This window comes from Astyanax mexicanus, chromosome 12 (assembly GCF_023375975.1).
Source record: "Astyanax mexicanus isolate ESR-SI-001 chromosome 12, AstMex3_surface, whole genome shotgun sequence".
Classification (NCBI taxonomy): Eukaryota; Metazoa; Chordata; class Actinopteri; order Characiformes; family Acestrorhamphidae; genus Astyanax; species Astyanax mexicanus.
Window position 1 is genome coordinate 17,246,077 of NC_064419.1, and position 15,483 is coordinate 17,261,559.

General features: G+C 39.7%; 2 protein-coding genes across 2 annotated transcripts in view; one reads left to right on the top strand and one right to left on the bottom strand.

The window, feature by feature from the left end:
* The window catches only part of ralgps1 (Ral GEF with PH domain and SH3 binding motif 1), a 148,373-nt gene continuing 132,890 nt past the window's right edge, over positions 1-15,483 (top strand). The window contains exons 1-2 of the mRNA XM_022670725.2: positions 1-372; positions 13,271-13,388. Coding sequence (XP_022526446.2) covers positions 13,332-13,388 — 57 coding nt within the window. The 5' untranslated portion in view covers positions 1-372; positions 13,271-13,331. The remainder of the gene's footprint in view (positions 373-13,270; positions 13,389-15,483) is intronic.
* On the bottom strand, positions 2,380-9,219 carry si:dkey-191c17.2 (uncharacterized protein LOC100005628 homolog). The gene is given in 3 exon segments (XM_049485894.1): positions 2,380-4,557; positions 4,559-4,914; positions 9,066-9,219. Coding segments are annotated over 2 exon segments (810 nt in total). The 5' UTR covers positions 4,912-4,914; positions 9,066-9,219; the 3' UTR covers positions 2,380-4,100.

The window sequence follows — 15,483 nt, forward strand, 5'->3', positions numbered from 1 at the left end:
TGTCGATGCCCAGCTGTTCGCACGGGACCCTCGGCCGCCCCCGCTCCGCCCCCGCCCCGCTCTTCTCCGCCATCCGGTAACACCGCCGCGCCGTGCTGTTCCGCGCCGTGCTGTGGGCGACCCCGCGCCAGCGTTAGCATCACACGGCCGCTGTAGGCGAGCTGCGGGGCTGCGGACCGCGGGTTGCTGCGGGGAGTGGAGGATGTGAGCGGGGCGGAGGAGCGGGCTGTGCGCGGGGATGTAGAGCTCGTTCAGAGGCGGGGATGTTCAGATATGGAGGCTCATCGGTACCGGATTCACTGCTGATTAAACATCACCGTGATCACAGCAGCGGAACCTGCGGGGACCTGCGGGGACTGGCGCGCTCCGTTGGTGAGTGATAGTTAACCTAGATAATGACTGTGCTTTGTGACCGTGTGAGTACAGTGTTAGTGTGTACTGTGTGTGTGTGTGTGTGAGAGAGAGAGAGAGAGAGAGAGAGACGGAGGGAAAGAGAATCGCGGATTAGCTTTAGGTTCAGGTTTTTGATCCATCAGAACACGCGGCTGTTCGGTGGTGAAGAGAATGTTCGTGCTGCGCCATTACAGTAAATAATAAGCTCTGAGTGCGGGGCTGCAGGCTGTGCGGGGCTGATGCGGGGTTTATGTTGTGACGGCCTAAACGCTATCATGGAATAGTCTGTCCATGTTACTGTTTTTTATATAATATAGCTATATACGAGTCTGTGATGATGATGATGATGATGATGTCCTGCTTGTTATTGTGGTGCTGTCAGTAAACACGCGGGCGTGCTGCTGTCTCACTGCAGATCCAGCGCTAGTTTAGTCCAGGGTTTACCACGGGACTGATTTCCACGCTGCTGTTAGTAAAGGACAGAACAGGCCGAGTCAACAGTTTAACACAACCTCTGTTTTAAAGGAAAATTCTGGTGTAAAATTGATTTTCAGTGTAGTAAAACATAATGGAGTAAAAAACCTTTGGTGAATAGCACACCTCCAGTAATTGTGTGCATTTTGCCGAGCACTCTTTACATCGGCCGCTTCGGGGCATCAACTTGCCCCTGCAAATAAATCGCTTTTTACACCGTTCTCAGGCTCAAAGTAGCACCACAACTCATTGGTAGAGTCCAATTGGTAGAAGCTTATTAAAACCTTGTTTTAAATGTTAGGGATCTCCGGATTCCACCTATAATTTGTGGAGCTACTTTGAGCCTGGATAACGGTGTAAAAAGTGATTTATTCTGCAGGGGCAAGTGGATGCCCCGAAGCGCCATTTTTTAAATTTCACAATTGCAAAACTGTAATTCAAATTATCAAAATTAATTGTGAAAATCGCCCAGCACTAACCCACTAAGTCAATTTTACACCGGAGTTCTCCTTTAACAAATAGTCTATGTTCATTTCCAGTGACCATCAGTATCTGGAGTAAATCTTTGTATCTTTGTTTTACTGGCATATTCCTGATTAAAAAAAATAATTAAATGCCTCTTTATAATAAATCTACACATTCATAGTTCTTGTTTTAGTAACTTTAGTAAGATATACATAGTGCAAGTTAAAGTGCAAGAAGTCCTTACATTAATAGTGTTGTTTTGTATGCAAAAATTAAGTTTTAATTTGCATTTACATCTGTGTTAATGTGATGTGAGAATACACCTGTTTGATTTGATTTGGACTTTTGGAAGTAAAAGAAAGTAAATGGTTTTAGCAAATTCTTTAGAACAATAAAACTGTATCATTTTTACACACTGATTTTTGCATGTTTATTACTAATATACACACATGAGCAGTTTCTCAGACAGGGATTAAGCCTGGATGTAGACTATATTTTCCTTTCCATGGAAAATCTCATAATGATTTTGACTGAACACACTGCAGATATAAGTAAATGGGTTCTGTATACAGGCTTTAATTGATTTTGTTTGATACATTTTTCAAGAAGAAATTACCTTTAACAATATTATTTTCATTTTAATATAATATTACATTTGTATATAATAATAATAATATAACAGCATGATTATGGATTTACACGTTACTTTTTAAAAGCGATGAACTTTTTAATTAGTTAAACTGTCGAGACATTGAAATTGGAATATGAAAGTGTTTAAATTGCTCAAAATAAATAAAATACATCCACTGTTTTGAAACAAAGTCAGCTTACTGGTTTATTCATACTTTGAGCTCTACTATTAAGGTCAGCAAAAATCATTAACCATATGTCTAGAGTTGTATGATAAGTTGAATGTTTTATTGCTGTGTCAGGCCTATGTGTAAATCCTGAAAGCATCTTTTGGTAGACCCCTTTTTAAAAATGCATGTGTAGCTTACTGTAATGTGAATTATTAAAAAGCAGCATGTCACTTTTTATACTCAGATAAGAAGCCGGCCTTTCAGTACCTCACAGTGTAACACATACTAAACTGACCAATGTCTGCAATGTTTGATTATGTGCAGAAAATCATCCTGGTGAAGCCTACAGACATGTATGAAGTGGTAGAGAACCAGACCTGAGTAAAAGTAAAAGTGTTCTATCAAAAAGTGCATTGAGTAGAAGTTGAAGTGTTCTTTAAGGATCACACTTAAGTAAAAGAATTAAAGTATTTAATTTTCTAGACAGCTCTTTGGTCTTGGCCATGGTGGGGAGGTTGAAGCATGATTGTGTGGACAGGTGTCTTTTATACAAGTAACGAGTTCAAACAGGTGCAGTTAATGAATATCAAAGCTTCTTAAAGAAAAACCGAACAGGTCTGTGAGAGCCAGAAATCTTGCTGGTTGAGTGGTGATCTAATACTTAATTAATGTAATAAAAGGCAAAGAAACATGGGTGAACCTTCGCAGTTGTGGCTGGCTGACCACAGTTACCCCAAGGGTGCAGCAATTACTCATCTAAGAGGTCACACGAGACCCCACAACAACAGCCAAAGAATTACAGGCCTCACTTACCTCAGTCAGCAGCGTTCATGACTCTATAAGAAAGAGACTGGGCAAAAATGGCCTGTATGGCAGCCAAGATGAAAATCACTACTAAGCAAAAAGAACATTAAGGCTTGTCTCAATTTTGCCAGAAAATATCTTGATGGTTCACAAGATTTTTGGGAAAATAATCTATGGACTGACGAGAGTTTGGTAAGGTTTGGGTCCCATTATGTCTGGCATAAAAGTAACACCGCATTTCAGAAAAAGAATATAATACCCACAGTAAAACATGGCAGTGGTAGTGTGATGGTCTGGGGCTGTTTTGGTGCTTCATGACCTGGAAGAGTTGCTGTGATAAATGGAACCATAAATTCCGCTGTCTACCAAAAAGTGCTGGACAATATGACCAAAAATTATATCACAATATACTTCTTAATTTCGATAGGTATACATTATCTCACAAAAGTGAGTACTCTCATCATTTCTGTAAATATTTTATTGTACCTTTTTATAGGAGTACACTGAACACATGACACTTTTGTCACAATGTAAAGTTGTCAGTGTACAGCCTGTATGACAGTATAAATTTGCTGTGACCTCAAAATAACTCAATACACAGCCATTGATGTCTAAACCACTGGCAACAAAAATGAGTACACCCCTTAGTGAAAAAGGCCAAATTGTGCCTAATCAGCTATTTTCTTTCCCCAGTGCCATGTCACTTATTCATCTTACAAGGTCTCAGGTGTGAATGGGAAGGAGGCCTGATAAATGTGGTGTTCTGGGTTCAATTTCTTTCATTTTGGCCACTGGATATTCAACATGGCACTTCATGGTAAAGAACTCTCTGAGGATGTGAGAAACAGAATTGTTGCTCTACATAAAGATGGCCTAGGCTATAAGGAGATTGCTAACACCCTAAAACTGAGATACAGCACAGGGGCCAAAGCCATACAGCAGGGTTGACCAAAGAAGTTGAGTCCACAATATCAGAAATATTAATGTGAAAAGAACTCTCCTATTGGAATTTGTCTCAGTTGTAAATCTGCAGTTGAGTATGAAAATTGGATCAAAACTGAAAAGAAATGTGGATAACATATGATCTTTATATCAGTGGCAAAAATTCTCTTAAAATAACAATAATTTTGTAAATAAAAGTTATTTCTGGGACAATACATATAGTTATGGTGGCAGGTCTGGTTTGACTTGATGCTTGATCTTGAGGTCTAGCTGTGTGCACATCCTGTCCATTTTCTCCAGCTCTGTGTTAATATTCAGCACATCAGCGTTCAGGGTCAGAACAGCAGAGGAAGCTGCTTCAGGACTGTTGAAGATTGTCTTCACAACCAGTGAGCAACGGCTATTCAACGAGTACCTCACCGTCCTGCTCCTGATCTGACGGTGGTATATCTGGATTTTGGCAGCTTCCAGAAAGCTCTGTATGGTGAGGTTCTGTGTTTGGGTTTGGGTCTCTGGTAGAGACTGGGAAAGCTGTGTAATGATGGAGCTGGGGTCTGTCAGCGCTGTGTAAACTGGTTCAGTCCAAACTACAGAAGAACATGAATCTTCAGCTGGGCTCAGAACTGTCTGACTCGAGGCTTCAGGCAGACCTTCATTCTGTAATTCTAAAACTCGCTCTTTTTTGTTGTGTTTTGTCTGACCTTTCTGATGGTGATTGGTTTTCTCTTATTTTGTCCTCGTCCCCTGTGTTAGAGTTCTTTTCTGATTCATTTTGTCTCTGTTCCAGGATCAGTCTCCAGTGTCCGTCCTGTTGAGTCAGCCAGGTCTGAGTGGAGGCCAGTAGGAAGTTGTCAGTGTCGTAGTAGTGCTCTGTGATAGTGGTGTTCTCCACACAGTGAGCTTTTATTTGCTTTAGTTTTGTCTCTGTATTTTGCCCAAATTCACACTGCATCTCAACTGGGACCCTTACGGTCACTCCTGAACATTCAAGATCTCCATTCTCCAAATCCTGCTTACTTCTGCTTGATAGCATCTCCTGTAATATGAAAAGAAATATACAGTGATATATTTTCAGTGATTAAAAGTTCTGCTTTTTTGAATATTTTAAATGAACAAAATTTACAGTTTTTTTTGTAACTAAATTAATTTCTGGTAACATTTTAACTTTGTCCAACCCCTGTACTTAGACAAATTAGGATAATGAAACTAAAACACCTGTCATTTTAGTGTGGGAGGTTTCATGGCTAAATTGGAGCAGCCTGGTGGCCAATCTTCATTAATTGCACATTGCACCAGTAAGAGCAGAGTGTAAAGGATCAATTAGCAGGGTAAGAGCACAGTTTTGCTCAGTTGAGTTCAAAAGAGGACAATTTGTTGGTGCACGTCTTGCTGGTGCATCTGTGACCAAGACAGCAAGTCTTTGTGATGTATCAAGAGCCACGGTATCCAGGGTAATGTCAGCATTCCACCAAGAAGGACCAACCACATCCAACAGGATTAACTGTGGATGCAAGAGGAAGCTGTCTGAAGGGGTTGTTCGGCTGCTAACCCAGATTGTATCCAAAAAACATAAAACCACGGCTGCCCAAATCACGGCAGAATTCAATGTGCACCTTAACTCTCCTGTTTCCAGCAGAACTGTCCGTCTGTTTCAGTTTCATTGTCCAACCCCTGTACATGGTACATAACCTGATAACTTTCTGCATGTTTTCTACAGTTTGAGCTGTACATTAGAATCTGTTCAGCCAAAATAATCATGCATGAACCACATACACAATGACTGATATCATCACCTGTCTGTGCTGTATGTCCCTTTGTTTGAGATTGCTTGGTTTGTAAAGGGACTTGCCTTAATTTATTTGGTTCCTCTACTAATGCTAATATACACTGCTAATATTATGACTTTACTACCACTAAATTCAAGGCCAGTTCTCAAGACCATTTCGAGACGTGGCACCAAATATAGATATTTTTATTGAAACTTGTTTGAACTTGAAGTTGCTCTAAACTCCCGAAGACCCGTCCCCCAATTGAACTTACTAAAGTTACTGCTTCATTACTCCATGTGGTTTCTGGTATTTGTTCATTTAGGAAAATTTTAAACTCTCTTTAATGCATACCATGAAATATCATAGAGAATTGTCTTGTGATATATTAAGGATCACAGAATCATAGTAACATGATATCACCGTTATTGTGGGCAACATATTGTAATAATATTGTATCATTAAATGCTCTGTGACTTACAACCCTAATCATGACTAGTTCAAAAGCACTAAATGAACATGCTCCTCGTGCAACGTCATCTCCAGCAATAATAATTGTCCTTATGTGCCATTGATCTTTTTACTTTATTTTTTTCTTATAGTTTTTAGTATCTACTTCTCAGTTTGGTCTGAACCAAAATTTTAAAAGGTGTTGCAAACCACAGCCCAGATCATCTGAGCCATGGTTGATCTTTTAGAGTGTTGAAGCACATTAGAAGAAGAAGAATTGGGATATTCTGTTGTGCATTATTGTACTGATTTTTAAAAACAGAATATATTTTTAATTATTAGTTTAGATGTAAAGATTGTTGCCAGATTATAAGGCGTATTAAGCGACATTAGTTTATTTGTGTTGGTAAAGCGCTTCCGTTTATTTACAGTTACAGAAATTCTATTTTGTCCAAGGGTGAGCGCTAGCCGTGGTTACCAGCATAACAGCAGTTAACAGCATAGCCAGCTGTGGTTAGTAGTGCTAGCCAGCCCCGGTTAGCAATATAGCCAGCTGTGGTTAGTAGTGCTAGCCAGCCCCGGTTAGCAATATAGCCAGCTGTGGTTAGCAGTGCTATCCAGCCCCTGTTAACATAATAGCCAGCTGCGGTTAGCAGTGATAGCCAGCCTGTTTAGCAATATAGCCAGCTGCGGTTAGCAGTGCTATCCAGCCCCAGTTAACATAATAGCCAGCTGCGGTTAGCAGTGCTAGCCCGGTTAGCAATATAGCCAGCTGCGGTTAGCAGTGCTATCCAGCCCCTGTTAACATAATAGCCAGCTGTGGTTAGCAGTGATAGCCAGCCTGTTTAGCAATATAGCCAGCTGCGGTTAGCAGTGCTATCCAGCCCCTGTTAACATAATAGCCAGCTGTGGTTAGCAGTGATAGCCAGCCTGTTTAGCAATATAGCCAGCTGCGGTTAGCAGTGCTATCCAGCCCCAGTTAACATAATAGCCAGCTGTGGTTAGTAGTGATAGCCAGCCCTGGTTAGCAATATATCCAGCTGCGGTTAGCAGTGCTATCCAGCCCCAGTTAACATAATAGCCAGCTGCGGTTAGCAGTGCTATCCAGCCCCAGTTAACATAATAGCCAGCTGCGGTTAGCAGTGCTAGCCCGGTTAGCAATATAGCCAGCTGCGGTTAGCAGTGCTATCCAGCCCCAGGTAACATAATAGCCAGCTGTGGTTAGTAGAGCTAGCCAGCCCCGGTTAGCAATATAGCCAGCTGCGGTTAGTGGTCCTACCCAGCCCCTGTTAACATAATAGCCAGCTGCGGTTAGCAGTGATAGCCACCCTGTTTAGCAATATAGCCAGCTGCGGTTAGCAGTGCTATCCAGCCCCAGTTAACATAATAGCCAGCTGCGGTTAGCAGTGCTAGCCCGGTTAGCAATATAGCCAGCTGTGGTTAGTGGTCCTACCCAGCCCCAGTTAACATAATAGCCAGCTGCGGTTAGCAGTGCTAGCCAGCCCCGGTTAGCAATATAGCCAGCTGTGGTTAGTGGTCCTACCCAGCCCCAGTTAACATAATAGCCAGCTGCGGTTAGCAGTGCTAGCCAGCCCCGGTTAGCAATATAGCCAGCTGTGGTTAGTGGTCCTACCCAGCCCATGTTAACATAATAGCCAGCTGCGGTTAGTAGTGCTAGCCAGCCCCGGTTAGCAATATAGCCAGCTGCGGTTAGTGGTCCTACCCAGCCCCTGTTAACATAATAGCCAGCTGCGGTTAGCAGTGATAGCCAGCCTGTTTAGCAATATAGCCAGCTGCGGTTAGCAGTGCTATCCAGCCCCAGTTAACATAATAGCCAGCTGCGGTTAGCAGTGCTAGCCAGCCCCTGTTAGCAATATAGCCAGCTGCGGGTAGTGGTCCTACCCAGCCCCTGTTAACATAATAGCCAGCTGCGGTTAGCAGTGATAGCCAGCCTGTTTAGCAATATAGCCAGCTGCGGTTAGTAGTGCTATCCAGCTGCGCTTAGCAGTGCTAGCCAGCCCCGGTTAGCAATATAGCCAGCTGTGGTTAGCAGTGCTATCCAGCCCCTGTTAACATAATAGCCAGCTGCGGTTAGCAGTGATAGCCAGCCTGTTTAGCAATATAGCCAGCTGCGGGTAGTGGTCCTATCCAGCCCAGTTAACATAATAGCCAGCTGCGGTTAGCAGTGCTAGCCAGCCCCGGTTAGCAATATAGCCAGCTGCAGTTAGCAGTGCTATCCAGCCCCAGTTAACATAATAGCCAGCTGCGGTTAGCAGTGCTAGCCAACCCCGGTTATCATTGCTACCCAGCCTGTTTAGCAATTTAGCCAGCTGCTGTTAGCAGTGCTATCCAGCCCCGGTTAGCAATATAGCCCGCTGCAGTTAGCAGTGCTAGCCAGCCCTGGTTAACAGCGCTACCCAGCCCTGGTTAAGAGCGCTACTTAGCCGCAGTTAGCAGCACTAGCCAGCTGTGGTTAAACAATCACAATATATCTCCTTGCTTACGGTATTTCAATGAATTGCTAAATATTGAATCTCTGTATCATGATGCGTATTATATCACCAAGTTCTGGCTAATACGCAGCCCTAAAACTAACCAGACTAAATGTATCAAACACTGGAGTCTTGGTTTGGACTCTGGTCTGTTAAAACACCCTCAGACTGTGTAAGCCCACACATCTTCACAATCTTCATAACTAAATTACTGTCAAAATTAACATCAGTTTCTAGAGCTCTGTGGGACTCCACAAGCTAAACTAATTGATTATCAATTGAGCAGTTTCTGCCTTAGAAATAATAATTGAATAATCTACACAGTGGTCAGGGGTTAATGGGTTAATTGGATTTTATCTGGAAAGAATACAATGAATTTAGTAGAAAATTAAACATTTGCTATAAATCAATCGCAATTGTATAATGAGTAAAACGGGAGAATATACTAAAATACAGCAGTAAATGTTGTGTTTTCTCACCTGTATAACAGATTCAGATCCTCCAGAAGATTATAAGCAAGATACAGACAAAATGATCTTTCATGAAATCCTAACAAGATATTACTGGATTAAAAACAGAGCCCCTCTGTGGAGTTAGGTTGTGGAGAGTGTACTCCAGGTTAATACAGTGAGGGTGTGACACCTGCTTGTTGTCCTTGTCACTATGGGACACTCAGCTCATTGTCTTAGAGTTACAGTGTGTGTAAATGCTAAGCTGAAGGTTTTTGTGTTTCTAGCAGAAACATTATAGGTTAGGAATGTTTAACAATAGGAAATTTAATATCATGATTATAGTGTTCAAAATTATCAAATCAAATGGTTTTATCTTCATAAAAAAGGTAGCCTATTTTTACGTTTGAGAGGGTCCATAGTATGGCTGGGTATCGTTTAAAATTTTTCGATACCGATACACAAATGATACTTTTTTCATACATATTTTTGTAACAAACAAATACAAAACGCAACATATTTTTTTAATATGAGCAATATCATTCTTATACTGTCTCCATGAGAGACTACCATCTTTTTGGGTCTTGTTGGAACAAAAGCAATGAGAAAGTTTGTGGCACTTTTATTAAGAACAAAAACAACAGCATTACCTGTTCTGCCCCCCTGGCCAGAGATTAATTCACAATAATTTCTATAATTTTGATGCTAACAATAATAAACACTATTATAAAAGTCTTATTTTGTACTAGTCTTTGTTTCTTAAAGAAAAATATTTGGTTACTCAAAATATCAATGAAAACTATATATTTATTTCATTATATATTTTATTTCATATATTTATTTATTTTTTAAAACAAAAACTTATAAATTACCAGTGCAAATATTAAGTGCATATATTTCGTAAGCGTTTATTAATGGGTATTTTAATGTCGATAAAATAATCAACATTAGATTGTCAAAATTAAACTACGTTTATATTTTTGGTGTTAATCACTTAAAAATGATTTGAAATCATATATTTTTTTTTAAAAAATGCTGATATTTCTTAATTGTAAGTGGACAGTTATAGTGTAGTGTGGTTTACTTCTGGCAGACTAGGCCCTTTTTTTTTCATTTCGGTCAATGCCTTTTAGGTATCGAATTTCGATAACCAGCACTAGCCCTGTTCTAACCCTGTTTTAACCTGAAGTTTGCCTCTGATAACCTAAAAAATATTAAAATCATATCTAGTGTTTTGATTAACATAACTCAAAACTAAATGTTGGAATTTTACACCAATTTGATGTAAGGATGTGTGGTATTTGGGTATCATTGGATTTTGGCTACATAACAGCATGACTTAAAAACAACATAATATCAGCTTCATATGTCATCAGCATTCTACACATTGGTGTTTGTATTAAACATTATCCTGGAGTAAATACTTTGTCATCCAACCATTCAAAAACATATCGGCGTCTGTTGAGGTTGGTGTCCTGCTGGGTAGAAAGGAGCAGATTTGGAGTGTAGATTTAATGTAAGAGGACCGAGATTAAAGCAGGTTCTGGTTTTGTGGTAGCGGATAAAATAGTGCCAAAGGTTCTGTGATAAAAATAAACCATTAAATATTTTACAGATTTTTTACTCAAGTGTTTTAGTCACAGGGAGCCAGCTAACTGCAGTTCTCTTACTGAGTGATTGGTCAAAGGGGAAATCCTACCCATCCAGAGTCTCCTGACAGGGTTTATATATCACACAGCACAGGGTAATATCCTGTGCAGTAGATGCTTTAGTTTGTTGATGAAAGATAGGGTTGGTCAGAAAAACAGGAGGGTACCTGACAAATTAATATGGGCAATAAATAGGTAATGCTAAACAGTTGTATGTTATATACAGTGAGGTGAAATATTGACTAAGAGTGGGACAAAATATCAGTATTGCAATATATATTCATGTAAAAAGACACCTCTTAAAACGCTTTGCCTTTTACATACTCAAGCATATGGACATTTGAATTACTGTAATTTATGGACTATAAGGTGCACCGGATTTTAAACTCTTCTCTCCAGGGCTTTGTCTTTCAGATCTCACCTGGACTGCCACAGATCCCCTGAACTGTAATTTCTTTTTGTTTGTGTACACTGTAGAAACTGCAAGCTAAAACACTTGGCTATTACATTACATTACATTACATTTGGCAGACGCTTTTGTCCAAAGCTACTTACAATATTGAAGTGCAAATAATAGAAGAGGTTAAGTACAAAAATAATAGAAGTTAAAAATAAAGCATCTATAGATGGGGCCTTAAGGAGGTCAGAGGTAAATAATGGGATAGAGGAGTAGAGAAGAGGAAGAAGGAGATGAGGTTAGAATTAGTTCGTTTGTTAGAGGTGTTAGGAGAGTAAGTGCTCTTTGAAGAGCTCTGTCTTCAGGAGTTTCAGGAGCTATCTTCCTATAGTCTTCCCCTGTCCTGTGGGCATCAGGTACATTCATTCAAGACTACTCTTCTATTCATAGCACACAGATGCAGCTGGGTTTCTGGGTCTGTAGTACACAGACTCTTTCTGATTCTGCTGCGAATCCCCCCCTCTCAGCTCTTACAGCTCAGGACTGAGAGGGTCTCCCACATCAGTAACAAGCAGCACCGCGAGTAATGAGGGGCAGTTTAGAGGACACGCACTGCAGGAACACTGGGTGTGTGTGTGCGAGCTTGTGTGCACAAGCATGTATAAGGCATGAGTAGAGAGAAAACATGGGTGAAGTGGACGGAGCAGAGACATGGATGGAGAGAAGATTTGAAAGGAGTGGCTGTAGAGGGGACATGGATGGAGACGATAGGAGGTGTGGATGGAGAGGGATGTGGGTGGAAAGGAGGAGGCGTGGGTGGTGTGGCTGGAGAGTTGATGTGACAGGAGGCGTGGATGGAGTGGAAGAGATGTGAATGAAGAGAAGGCTTCGATGGAGAGGTGACGTGGTGGGAGAGGATAGGAGGTGTGGATGGAGAGGATAGGAGGTGTGAATGGTGGGCATGGCTGTAAAGGAGATGCGGCTGGAGAGGAGGAGGCATGAATGGAGAGGAGGCTTTGATGGAGAGTTGACGTGGCGAGAGAGGATAGGAGGCATGGATGGAGAGCAGATGTGGACAGTGTGGCGGGAGAGGTGATGTGTATTGAGAGGAGTGTAGGTATGGATGAAGAGAAGGCATGAATGGAGAGGTGGTTGGAGAGGAGGAAGTGTGGATGGAGAGGAGGTGTGAGTGGAGAAGATAGGAGGTGTGGATAGAGAGGAGGAGGTGTGGATAGAGAGGAGATGCGGCTCCAGAGGAGGCGTGGCTGATTGGCTGAATGTAGGGCAGATCAGGATGCTGAAGTCCTGAGAAGAGAAGAAAATGCCTCACTGTTAGAGGAGCTCTCCCTCTGCTGGACAAGCTGATTATTACACAATAAAAACATCCAGAATTTCTCAGGAGTAGTGTTTTTAATTTAAGGTTTGTTACCTTTATAATTGTAACCTTTATAATTTAAAAGTGTGTAACTGCCTTATGATTCTATTAAATTATTATTATACATTATTAACGGTTTTAAAATGACAATAATATTGATTGCAGTTATTTTTGGGAAATTCTTGTTAAACTAAAAGAGCTACTGTGACGGGGCTAGCCAGAATAGATTCATATGTAGTAATTTAGTAATTTGTGAAGCATAGCTGAAATTAATCTGATGGAATCATATGAAACTGATTATGAAAGCTTTGGGTTCGGAGATGCATTATGATACATATGTTTAAATGGGGGGTTATATTTTTTTATAATCATTTTTTAAAAAGTCAGTAAACATTGTACTTAAAGTCTTTTAAATTTTAAAATAGTTTTCTATATTACTTGTTGGTGTAGATAGTAATACTGAAAATGACAATATTAGACACAATATGTGGATGTATAATAACTTTTATTTGTGAGACTTGGTTCATCACAAGGTTACTTCTTCTCCAGTTTTTTTTTGCCTCTGTCGCTCACTGGAGGTTTTGTGTTGTGTATGTTTAATGTTTTGTCTGATTCTCTGTCCTGCTAAAACATTCCGGTAAAACTCAACATCACTTAAAAAAAACCCTGTATAAATAAACTTGATTTGATTTGATTATACATACTCAATTAAACCAGTTAAGCCAACTGTGATGAAATATTTGGCATTTTGTGCTGAATAATATATTGGTTTAGACCATTATTATATATGAAATAATCAGTGTGTGTTTTGCAGGGATGGCTGAGAGCTCCTCACTGAGCAGCTGAGTCTGCTGGGTTCTCATCTGCCTGAGAGCATGTACAGGAGGAATGGGCTCCCTGCCAACATCAGCATCACCTCCGCCACCACCCAGGTACTACACACAAACACACACACAAACACACACACACACACACACACACACACATGCATATGTATATAATTGTGTGCTAGGCACATGGTATTGATTAGTGACAGTTAGTATCAGTGTGTTTGGACATTGTTATTGCTATTCTGAACATCAAAATAAATATATACCAACATTCATCGTGTCACAAATCAGTCACACTAGTTTTTAAAACATACATATGAATTCATACTGTTGTTTAATTTAAAATAATAAAATCATATAATTTACACATCTAAACTCTTAAAGCAGTAAGTGCACACTTATAGAAAATTTTAAAGTGCTAATTGTTTTCAAAGCTCCCAAAATGATTTTTATTATAACAGAATCTGGAAGCTTTGATTATTCCATCCAATAATATGGAAAATCATTTTATCTGGCCCATTTTTATTTTTGTTTGAAATTGTGTCAATTTAGCTTTTTTTCTGATTTTTTTGTGTTAAAAATGCACACAAAGAAAATAAACATGTGTATAACAAAACGTGTGTGATTGCAATAATTTTCTGCAAGAAATGTTATCTTATTTCTTAGGGGTACCAACACTTTTGGCCATTACTGTATCTCTGGTTATGCAAGTCTGTGGTAAACCTCTGGATTAAACAGAGTACAGCATTCAAATCCAGAAGACGAACCAAAGCACTCCTTAGAAGCGCAAAGCTTTATGCAAGTCATTTTGTAGTATAGCCTATAGCCTGACATTTCATTATTAATGAGAATTGGTTTTAACATTGGATATCACCACATGTTTATAAAGGGGGTGGGTAAATAAAGTAGCCACTCCCATCTCAGTCATTTATTTCAAGTTTTCTTATCCTGTGCATATCCTGTCAAATATTTTCCTGATTTTCTGCAGCAAAAATACATCACTCCCACTCCACAGATGAACTAATCTCATCCATCACTAACACTGGAAGTGTCTGCATGCGCCTTCCATTTATTTTCAGTGCCCACAAATACTCCACAGTGGTGAAGGCTCTCTGTAGAGTGGTGTTATCGCTGCTTTATGGTGTTTTTGGGCAGCTGAGATGGAACTCTCAGGGCAGAAGCTTATCACTCTTGACAGTTGCAGTATTTCATTACTCCTTTCACATTTCATTTCACATCTCATCAGTTAAGTATGTATACACACACACACACACCTTGCCACTTGTGGGTAAGGCTATAGCTAGAGTACTTATGACTGATATACAGGCACTTCAGTTTCTGAATGCTTTTTCTGATTTTGTTATTTATAGGTATATGTTTGAGTAAAATGAAAATTGTTGTTTAATTTTAAAACTACAGACAACATTTCTCCCAAATTCTAAATAAAATTACTATCATTTAAAGCATTTATTTGCAGAAAATGAGAAATTGCTGAAAAAAAACAAAAAAAGATGCAGTGCTTTTAGATCTCAAATAATGCTTATGTGCATATGCATAAAGTTTCCAAAAAAGGTTTTAATGCATCTTGTTCATCATGGCATGTTCTCCTCCACCAGTCTTACATACTGCTTTTGGATAACTTTATGCCTTTACTCCTGGTGCAAAACTTAAAGTTGTTCAGCTTGGTTTAATATCTTATCATCCATCTTCCTCTTGATTATATTCCAGAGGTTTTCAATTTGGTAAAATCAAAGTAACTCATCATTTTTAAGTGGTATTTTATTTTTTTCCAGAGCTGTTGTACTAAATTCTAAAGTCTAATGTACAGTACACAAAAATGTATATAGTCATTATCAGTTCTTTGCAATTGTTCCACTTTTGACATCATTTGAATATAGACGCTGCTGTTCATTGTACCAAAAATTTAGGATGAATGAACCAATAGAAATAATCTGGAATTATAATTTTTTTCTAATTGCTAAAACACAGTTAGGCTGGTTTTAACAAAATACTTAACACAGTTCACACAACCACACACCCAAACGGCCAAATATCTAATATATCTTGTAAAATGAAGCACTGCAACCATAACTACGTATAGCATTGACAAAATCAAACTTTTTCACTAAATATCTTCAAACACTTCATTCATATTACCAGATTTCTGCCTAACCAACTACACAATGTTGTGCATAAT